We start from the raw sequence: 10,834 nt of genomic DNA, 5'->3' as shown, positions 1-10,834 counted from the left end.
TTCAGGGGCCGACGGCGTGTGGGCGCGGTGAGCTGACGGGCCAGCGCTCCCAGCAGGGACGGCCCGGGCTCCGCGGCCAATGGGCATCCGCGGGGACAAACCCCATCTGCCAAGAGGGGCCTGCTTCTGCACAGCGTGCAAACATTTTTCTGCCTGTGGGCGTTCAACAAAAGACAAGAGCATTTCAAACGGTTTCCTTATTTAATTTGCAGGGGAGGAGGGTGCAAGAATTCCTGAAAATGTGAAGTATTCCGATGTGTGATTCATTTATGGTATCATTAGCAAGATGCCCCCCCCCCCCCACCACTCAACTGTTCATAACTTTTTTTGTGTATTTCATTTCATGGCCATTATATCAGCTTTTGAAGAACATTGTGTACTTTGCAATGGTAGCTAAATGGGACTATTTTGAAACGATACATTACAGTTCATGAATCAGCCTTTTTTTCAAAAACCATGCTGTTAACGTACAAAATGCTAGCCCACTAAAAACCTTTAATTTGTGTCACACTTTAAAACATAGAACTATACATCAATATTCGCAAATGCAGGGACGTTTGTCATAGCTCATAAAACAAGACAATTTACATTTTAAAAAGAAAATTTCATGATTATTTGATAGCTCTGAAGATTGGTCAGATTATCTATAGCTGGTGTCTTGCGAGACAGGACTGCAATTAATATTGCTTGTAAAGGGAGCAGGTTCATTACCTTTGCCTCATTATGGGTGTTCAGGCTCTGCGACAATGTTTAAAGGGCTATCCCCATTATCAGGCCCCGACACGTCCCTCTAATCAACATGGCCAGCGCCGTTCTGTCACGGGCCTGTCACATAAACACTCGCCGTATTTATTCACACTTCTGCTATTACGGGTAAAAAATGCTGCTGCCCCTGGCAGACGCGGGAGCCTCTTTCACAAACGGCCCTGAGGGATGTTAATGCCGCACGCTGTCTCCTCTAACGCACTATTGAGCGGCCCGGGTGATTTGCGGAGCTATCGCCGGCAGCCAGGGCAGTGTCATTATGGCAGCTGCCGGGAGCACAATCGTTCACTAGCCAGCCCGGGCGAGTGGCCCCAGCGGTGGAGTGAGGGCGGCTAGCGACTCCGTGGCCGGGGAGAAATGCGGGGTGGATATGGAAAGGAGAGGAGCCTCATTCTTTCCGACGTGAGAGAGAGGCAGCGAGAGTGTCTTTTGGTTCACCTAGGTTTCTGGTACAGTAAACCCCTTGGTAATGGTGTGACTAAAACTGTACCACAGAACTGCAGCTGTGTGTACCAGGTAATGCAGCTGTTAGTAATCCTACAGCAATGTATACTGACTTACATAACTTAAAAATAAAGCTTGTGGATTGTATGAGACATACCATGTTTAATGGTGGGGGAGCTGACATATTAAACTCTTTTGTAAAACAAAAAACAGGCAGGAGCCACCGCCGCTTACATTGAGAAAGTACAGTTTCCGTGTAGGATAGTACAGCCATAACCTGTAATGTGAGACGCCAGCACAGACCAAAAAGACAGATGATGCCAGATAGCAGAGACAGTAGCTCTGCGCGGATTAACCCTACTCGTGGAGGAGTCAGAAAACACAGTACAGGAAGTGCTGGATGGAACAGTAAATGTTGGGAGTTTCAGAAAGAAAGGTTAAGGGGCGGGAGAGAGAGATGCATTTTCTGATCTCTGGGTTCCAGCTGTAGGCTAGAGAGTGATGGGTGGATGAATAAAAACTTGTGGTGTAGCCTCATCAGATAGATCATTACATTTGTATAGCGCTTTTCTAGATACTGAAAGCGCTTACTGTGATGAGGTGGAATCTCGCCTCAACCACCACCAATGTGAGAAAACACCTGGATGATGCACAGCTCCCATTCTGCGCCAAAACGCTCACCAGACACCAGCCGAGGTGGAGAGGGAGGAAAAAGCGATTCACCTGCTGTGGTGAGCAGGTGCACATCCCTATGAGCCAAACAACCAGACCAGGGAAACTATACCAGAAGCCATATTTTTTTACACAGGTAGACATATTTGCACGCATTGTACCTGCACGATATTACCTGAGGTCGTTGACATGAAATTAATTATTATTGTGCTAGCACATAAACAGCACTGCATTATTCACGCAGGTGATGAGAGCATGTTTTTATGTTATAATGGCTTTTTCATCTTCGAGAAATGATACAGCAGTTCAGACCATAACTTAGGAGACAAAACTCAGTCAGTTCCACACTTGATGAAAGTAAAAGCTTGTGCCACAATCCTCTCTGATCTCTTTTGTTATTTTAGTTACACAACCATTTTTTTCCAGCTCAGTCTGGAGACTTTCTTAACCATTCTATTGATTTGAATATTCTCCCTTTTATTACATGCTGTCTTTAATGTGACTTAAATGTGTTGATAAAAGAGAAGTTTCCCGTTAGCTCACAGAGCACAGAGGTAGCATTCATACTGTGAAAGAACTGAAGTGATTGTGAAAATGATGACAGGAACAAGCGTCTGTTGTCAGCCTGGACCAAAGGCTGATGCTGTGTATTAATAGCTGTAGTTAGGAAAAATAGAGGCTCACAAAAACAGCCACACAGCAGATGTGGGCGGGCATTCTAAACTCACAAATACACACACATAGACACACACGCGCGCGCATATACACGCGCACACACACAGACATACACAGACACACACACACACACATGTGCACACATTCACACATACAAGCCTGAATGTCCTTCTCAATAAACAAATAATCTTCTTATAATCCTGAATTAGAGCACTAAGGCAAAAAATAACAAACAAAACAACTGAAACTCCACCGTAATACAAGCAGGATTAGTCACAGTAGTTAAGTAAAAATGTTTTTTACATCAGTCCATGTTCCAGTTTTGGGTTTTACGTAGTACATCCAGCTACATCAGGTATCCTGCCCTGTGAAACAGGGCCGTGCTCTATCTACAGGATGTAGACACTTGGTTACAGAACCACTCAATTTGCATAGGATGAGGAGAGTTCATTGCCTATTAAATTGAGAAGCACATAGATATATAGACATAGATAATATCGTACACACAACATAATTTTAAAGAATGATTCAAGCAGGTATGAAAAAATCCCACTGCAGCTCACTGGCATCTACCGCATACAGTACGGATCATGTTGGGGGTACTGTATCAACTTGTACTCTTGCATTACCAATATTGCAAATGACTTTCAAAAGAAACTGTAGAAAATGGCTACCCTTTCCATGGCTTCCCTGGTCAAGCCCACAACAGAAACATACTTCTGAAGAAAAGCATCTTATGAGCAAGTGAATAGATAAACAAGAGCTTCTTTGTCAATTCTTCCTATTGCAGTCCAACTGGTCCACCTCGAATGGTTTTGATGTCTCAGTCAACACAATATAACTGCTAAGACAGTCTACCATGTTCATGCCTCAAGTAAAGATGCAGCTCCTGTACTCCTGAGGCAGAATTTAACACGCCATTATTTTTCTTTTAAACTTTTGGTCAAACACTAGAAATTACCTGAATGTGCTTCAGGACAGCACCCTGTGATTATGAATGTGTGCTGTCTACGGCGTGACAGCCTGGCCTCTGTTACATTTAGAACAAGGCCTAGACATGCCTTTACAGAGGAACATGTCTGCGTTTTTTTTAGTGGCGAGTTCAACTTCTAATCTGAAGTATTACTGGTTGGTTTTTAAAACCTTTTTTGTTTTTTTGGTAAACATCTTTGAAGAGAATGTTTACCAATCGATACGATATATTTGGTGCGATTTTAGTCATTAATATTTATATTGTATTATATCTTTGCGTAGTGTCTGATTTATAACGATTGACTATTCATTCTTGTCGTATGGACGCGTGTGTCTCTTTGTTGATATTATAACAAGTATCATACTGAAATATTATGGATAGAGGATGAAACATTTACCTGAGGAATTTCCTGAAGACATGATGTAAATTTATTCGAGCGCGACCCTCCATCGTGGGCTGATGATGGACCTATAATTAGCAGAATTTGGTCACTGTGTGTGTATATTCTCAATCACCAATGCCGGTCTCCCTCCACACATCACACTACATTATATTAAATCACCGGTTTAAGGTCAGGAAACTACTATATCCTATTATCTTGCAGGTCGAATTATTCACAGACAGAATAGCTAATAGTGTAACACGATTTGTGTCAACCATGTCGAGACAGCAGTATTTTTCAAGAAAACAAGGCCGTACGCTAATGGAATGAGTTTTATTCATAGTCATTCCAGTATGTCTAACGATAGACCTAAAATGGACAACTCCGAAAAGCGCACGGAAGTGTTTGGCGTGCGCAAAATTAATTGAGTGCGCATTGACAGCATTCATTGACTTCAGCCTGATTTGTGTAAATCGCGTGTGCTCTATATGCGGCGTTCTTCCCCCAATCCCCTTCTCTAAATTAAAAGACCAAGCCGCCAATATGTGATGACCTGATCAGTTTTACCACGATATCACACTTCTTAACGCAGTCCTTGCGTCTTGCTTGCTAGTCTGAGAGAGTGAAACGGATGCCTAATATTCACGTAGTCAGTCATTCTATTTGTAACAATTCGAGATGGAGCCTACAGTAGAATTTCTGGTGTGTATATACCCTACTAAGCGCTTGCGCTCTGAGTTGGCGGGCAAGGAAACGAGTAGGTGGATACCGCCACAAACCAAGATACAAACACTGTCTCAGGGTTTGGTGGTTATAACTATTTGTAGAATATGTGGTACCCTGGTTAAAGTCGACGTCATATCGTTTAGGCTGTTACCCACGTGAAAATGCCCATTCTTTTTTTCTTTTAGCCTACATGCAACACACTACACAATTTAAACAAAGTAGGCCTATTCATTAAAGGTCGATGTCAATTATTTAATATTAACTATGCTATTATTCAATTTACATCAACGACTAAGACAAAGTCTTCCGTTTTTGAAAGAAATGACAACCCAATGTTTAAAGTTTAAACAACATAAACGTTAAATGCGCAAGATAGTTTGAGTTGATATCACATTATAGTCCATTGAACGCCTCGGGAAAGCTGAAAGCGACAGCTCAACAATAAAGCGACAGATTCACTTTCTGGCTAGTTAGTGGCACGACCATTGTATTGATAGCCTATGACATTTAAAACAAATGTCAACATGAAGGTAAGCGCAGTCATTTTAGTGGTCATCAAATTCCACTCGTTTATAGAACGAGAACACATACGCTATTACTTAAAAACAAACGTGGATTTACGCCAACCCGTATTTCCGTAAAATTGAATAATCAAATTAAACAAATTGTTTCTCGTTTGCACCTTGAAAGTGGAAAAAAAAAAAAAAGTTGTACAGATAGGCTGCTAATTAAATAAGCGACCAAAGCTGAAACTCGTCATATGGGAATGTGACTTGTACTGAGATTTAACAGTGCCCGAGATACAAATGTTAAAGATAAAAGTTAAGTAGGGCATTAGCACCGCGACCCGACTGTGCTCGACTGACAGATACAGTTGTACCCCAGTTACCACACGTACTGAAGCGTAATTATAGGCTCAGTAAGCGGAGTACATTTTTCGTCAAAATACATTTCAAATCCACGTGAAGATGTTTATTCACACATGTAGGCCATTTGTTGTGTCTTGGACTAGCATGGAAATTAAATCCGGCCCCCTCAACTCCCCCCTCCCCCGTCTCCTTTATTAATCTGCACAAGTTTCTCAACCCACGGGGGAATTTTCTTATAACTGCCCAAGCCTTGTACGCTTCTGTATTTTAAGCAGCGCTTCTATCACCTCTCACAGTGGAAATGTTTTTCTCTCTATTTTTAGCAACGTTATGGTAACAATATGTATACCCACATCATTTTAGAGTCCGAAAAAGGATACCTTATATCTCGTTTCATTACAGTCGTAGAAAATCCCGTGTAAAGTAGAAATTGACAGTAATACTGTTACGCGGAAGTACGCGTAAATGAGTTGTAGACCAGGAAACAAAACTCAGATTAACTACTTCAGCGCATCTACTGAAATTATAATTTACGCGCTCCATTCATTCAATTGTTAGTTCCATTACATGCCACTGGGTGGTGACCGCGTGAGAATGCGACCTAATAATCAAAACTTACAATTACAATGATCATTTTCTTTTTCTTTTTCTTTTTTGGAGGGTGGTGATATGATCATCATCATCCTCTCAGAGACATATATACGTATATACGCAGCATTACATTTTGTAAATATTATTTTAAAAGATAGACTGGATAATTAGATAATAGTTCCATTGGTGGTTTTCCTGCTTAGTAAAACAAAGGGTATGATAGAACATAATTTCCACTTCCTACTGTATAAATAGAGCGTCGAGTCTGCTTTCCACAAACTTATTCAAATGAGCCTCATACACTTTCCGCCAGTAATTCAAAAAAGGAGAAAATTCCGTGATTGAGACTCATTTGCTTGTGGTTTTCATGGTAGTTCAGCAGTGTGCCTGTGCTCGGCAAGACTCGTTCGTTTCCGACGCTCATATTCCGGAATGGGTTCCATATATGTACATATGGGTGTATATTTCACTCACCGGATGAAACCATTTATGGTGTGAGAAATGAACCGGAATTCCTCATAGCGTGTGAGAAATAAAGTCGGTATTGGCCTGATTATTAAACGCAAATAGTGGCAAACATGTCAGCAGATGTTGGTATCCAACTACATTTATCTCCGAAAGTTGTGTGATTATTCATGTTTATAATTCCTGCAAAAGCATATTTTTATTGACATTGTATCGGCAGTTGTCACTTGAGGGTTCTCTCCATTGACAAGTATTCCGTGATGTCGTCACCAAGTCTGAAGCCAATCCAAGCGCAACCTTTTTTTTTTTTCAAACCATCCAGTCCTTGTATGGTCAGTGACGTAACGGCGCATTCAAAGGCTCTCAATAAATACATAGTGCCACTCTCAAAGCCAAGATCTGTCATTCAATGAACATATCCACCAGAGCAGGGTTATATAGGTGTATTTAAACTACAAAGTGAGATATACCCGCAGTTTCTATGAAGGCTGATTTGTACTAACGGATCTCTTAAAGGAAGAGGAATTGGGTGTTTTAATCATACAGCTAGCCTCTGTAATAAACACACCGTTTTACACTGAAGGTTAGCGCAAAGCCTATTTTAGGGTAAATTATGACAGCCAAAACTTTGGAGAAAACTCCGGTAACTCTTAGTGGTTTTGTGCACCCTCTGTCCGAGAGCATCTATTCCGTGGACGAGATCGCTACATCATTGCCAACTTCGGTGACCATTTTCCCAAATGCCGATTTAGGGGGGCATTACGACCATATTAGTGGAGCTTCGGGAGGTAAGCTTGAACAATACAACTTTATACGTTTTTTTGTGGTTAGTTTTAACTTTTTCCCTTTCTGAACATTCGTGTATGTGTGCAGTATTGATCTTCAAAGTGAAACTATTTCCACTGAATTCCATTAGTTTTATAGACAGTGTTAAATATCAGCTGATTAGGCGGACACCTGGAATTATTGTCAAGATACGATCAGGTTTTTTTTCCTCTCTAGGCTGGCATTAATTGATATAGCCACATTGGTCACCGAAATACTCGGAACTCGCGTTCGGTTTTCTGTCCTAGAAAATTATTGGCAGTATTTTCCATAATACCCGTTATAGCCCCTTGCTTCATAATTATTTGTGTGTATTCTAACCAACAATTCAAAACTGTGAAGTACTCAGGTTAAAAAGCAAGTGCTTTCGCGCAACAAGCCCGTGCGTAAGACGCACTCCTCTATCTGAGATTTACTCCTAACAACACTGTTTTTGTGTTATTTTACAGATGGCTTGATCAATGGGGACATGAGCACAGAAAAGCGCTCTCTCGACTTGTCTTACGCCAGCAGTTTCGCACAGAACCCGACTCCACGAAACCAGACTTTCACCTACATGGGAAAGTTCTCCATCGATTCTCAGTATCCAGGTAACTGGAACCCAGAGGGCGTCATTAACATTGTTAGCGCCGGGATCCTGGGCATGACCCAGCCATCTTCAGCGTCCTCCTCACCGGCATCCTCAGTTTCTCCAAACCATTTCTCTAGCACCCTGAGCTGCACCATGGCGCAAAACCAGTCAGACATGGATCACATCTACTCTCCACCACCACCTTATTCTGGCTGCGGGGAGGTGTACCAAGACCCATCTGCCTTTCTATCAACCTCCACCTGTCCCATTTCGTACCCTCCACCGTCCTACTCATCGCCGAAGCCCACCACTGACGGCAGTCTTTTCCCTCTGATCCAAGACTATGCTGGTTTTTTCCAGCCACCCTGCCAGCGAGACATGCAGTCTATCCCTGACCGAAAACCATTTTCCTGTCCGTTGGAGTCGTTCAGAGTTCCACCACCACTGACTCCGCTCAACACAATTAGGAATTATACACTGGGAGGACCAGCTGAAGTACCCAGGCTGCCCACAGCTTACAGCCCACAAAACTTACCCCTGAGACCAATAGTGCGGCCAAGGAAATACCCAAACAGGCCAAGTAAGACCCCGGTACATGAGCGACCGTATCCGTGTCCGGCGGAAAGCTGTGACAGAAGGTTCTCTCGGTCCGACGAGCTGACCCGACATATTCGAATTCACACTGGACATAAGCCCTTCCAGTGTCGAATCTGCATGAGAAACTTCAGCCGCAGCGACCACCTCACAACCCACATTCGTACGCACACCGGCGAGAAGCCATTCGCCTGTGATTTCTGTGGCAGGAAATTTGCCAGGAGTGATGAACGAAAGAGGCACACCAAAATTCACCTCAGACAGAAAGAAAGAAAATCTTCAGCCGCTCCTACGGCAAACACGAACTCAGAGCGGTCCGTCAGCATCAGCACCACGACCGGAGGGGTCTGCTCCTCTGGCACTGGCCAGTTGGCTGCATGCCCCTCCAGGGCAGTATAAGAAACACTATGTAGGCTACATTACAACTATGGTACTATAGACTGGGATAAAGGGTAAAGTGTTAATAGATATTTTGGATGCTCAATCAAGTGTAACAGCGACACTGATTGCCGCGCGAAATGCCAGGCCAGTATCTTATATCACGTGCACAACCAGCGACCGCTTTCCTTGCGCTCAGTTTGACAATTTTGCTACAGCCAAATGTTAAATGACTGAAACGCACTTTGTTAGGCGACTTATATATAGGCCTGCTGCAAGCTGTTATCAATTCACTAGACACAGAACAGAAAGTGTCTGTCTTTTGGAGATAAAAGAGAATACATTTTGTTTTGTTCTGTCACAAATGGGTCTATGACAGTTTGCACTATGCTGTAATAACTTTCCATCATCAGCATTGATTGCAAAACAGAGGGTCAAACCGAACAATGTTAACGATGACATACTTGCAATAACTGAAAAAAGTAATGTTATGTGTATGTGTTGGTGTTAACATGCTTGATCGTTTTCTTGTTGTGCCTTGACATGCCAGTTTTCGCCATCTGTTTGTACATATTTTCAAAACCTTTTTGATTAAACTGTATAATATTCGTGATTTAATATCAATTTTTAGAATGATATATTTTTGTACGCATTGTTTGGTGTTATTTTCATGTGTAGCATAGAGGCCCAAAAAGGAATGTAAATAATTTATCACTTATGACGACTCGACGTTTGTGTGCTGTCAATGTTTATACCACTGAAATAAATGTATTTGGAACAAATCCACTAACGGAGGTCAAGAATGACCGCATAATTAAGAAATTGTTTGCTTGTCAGTTCAAAAAGAAATAAATGATTCTGAACAACCATGAACGCCTTTTATTATAACAAGACTAATAATATTTATTATCCTTATTGCAGTTCATATAAACAACACAACAGTAAGGGGTGGCGGGTTCCCAGGGACACACAAGTGAGTTCCAGTTCCAAGCACACATTCAGGCTCACAGTGATGGGTATACTGTAGTCTATTCGGGGATAAAATCAGGACATCCTTAAGATCAGCAAGTGCACACGTTTAATGCTGAATTTAGGCGAATGCTTATGCTGCTGTGTGCAAATGTCCCATTATGTGGTAAATTCAAGCCTGCACACTGATGTGATGGCATGCATAGCGATATCTGTTCACTGCACACTAATAATTAATTGCATATAGGATCACACACGTTTTATCTGTCAGCAATCTCATTTTAAAGAGTTGGGTGGGAAAGTAGTCTTCCCTAAAGGACGGAAACATGTGCAGTTATTTAAAAAATATGTTATCGAAATTCTGAAAGAAATATTAACAGACTGCTGTATTGACACAACGGCTTATTTTGGTCGATTATAGCTTTCCAAAGCACTAAATCGTTTGATAAAGGGAGAAAACTGACGCTTTTGTTCCAATCTCGGATATTGCAGATAGCTTTTAAAAGAATATCCGTGTGAACATTTTATTACAAACTTGTAATTCTGGCAATGTCACTATCCCGAGTTTAGCATTGCTGTCGTAGGCATAGATTTGAATAATTTAGAACTTTAACAAACATGCAACCTATTCAGCAATTTCATTTTCCTGAGAAAAACGGATCTCTCCCCACTTATAGCCGGGGCATGACATGCCCACTACTGTTGCTATAACACCTCGATTTCTTAAGGCTATTCGTTTCATGAGACGGGGAAGACGCAGATACACCTGTGCTGATGCATAGGACAAGGAGGCTCCCTGGCTCCCCGTCATAAATTGGACAATATGAGCTATTGAGATTTTGCTTAATCTCAAGAGCACTGAGACTGAGCCAAATCCGTAACATATATAATAAAGATATGAATAGGTAAAGCTATAATACTAAGGAATGCTAACG

General features: G+C 41.9%; 1 protein-coding gene across 1 annotated transcript; it reads left to right on the top strand.

The window, feature by feature from the left end:
• The first annotated feature begins 6,978 nt into the window (after positions 1–6,978).
• Positions 6,979–9,799, top strand: egr2b (early growth response 2b). The gene is made up of 2 exons (XM_061232188.1): positions 6,979–7,350; positions 7,837–9,799. Exons 1-2 carry the CDS (start codon positions 7,176–7,178, stop codon positions 8,949–8,951), a joined length of 1,290 nt encoding a protein of 429 aa, XP_061088172.1. The 5' UTR covers positions 6,979–7,175; the 3' UTR covers positions 8,952–9,799.
• Positions 9,800–10,834: the final 1,035 nt, after the last annotated feature.

The sequence above is a fragment of the Conger conger genome, chromosome 2, assembly GCF_963514075.1.
Source record: "Conger conger chromosome 2, fConCon1.1, whole genome shotgun sequence".
Taxonomy (NCBI): Eukaryota; Metazoa; Chordata; class Actinopteri; order Anguilliformes; family Congridae; genus Conger; species Conger conger.
Note: the sequence above shows the minus strand (reverse complement) of the source record. Positions and strands in the feature narration are given on the sequence as shown.

Bases quoted from the DNA above. Each gene is read 5' to 3' on its own strand.
- egr2b (XM_061232188.1), top strand. From the start codon at position 7,176: ATGACAGCCAAAACTTTGGAGAAAACTCCGGTAACTCTTAGTGGTTTT. The intron at 7,351-7,836 runs GTAAGCTTGAAC...GTTATTTTACAG, and splicing joins TATTAGTGGAGCTTCGGGAG to ATGGCTTGATCAATGGGGAC.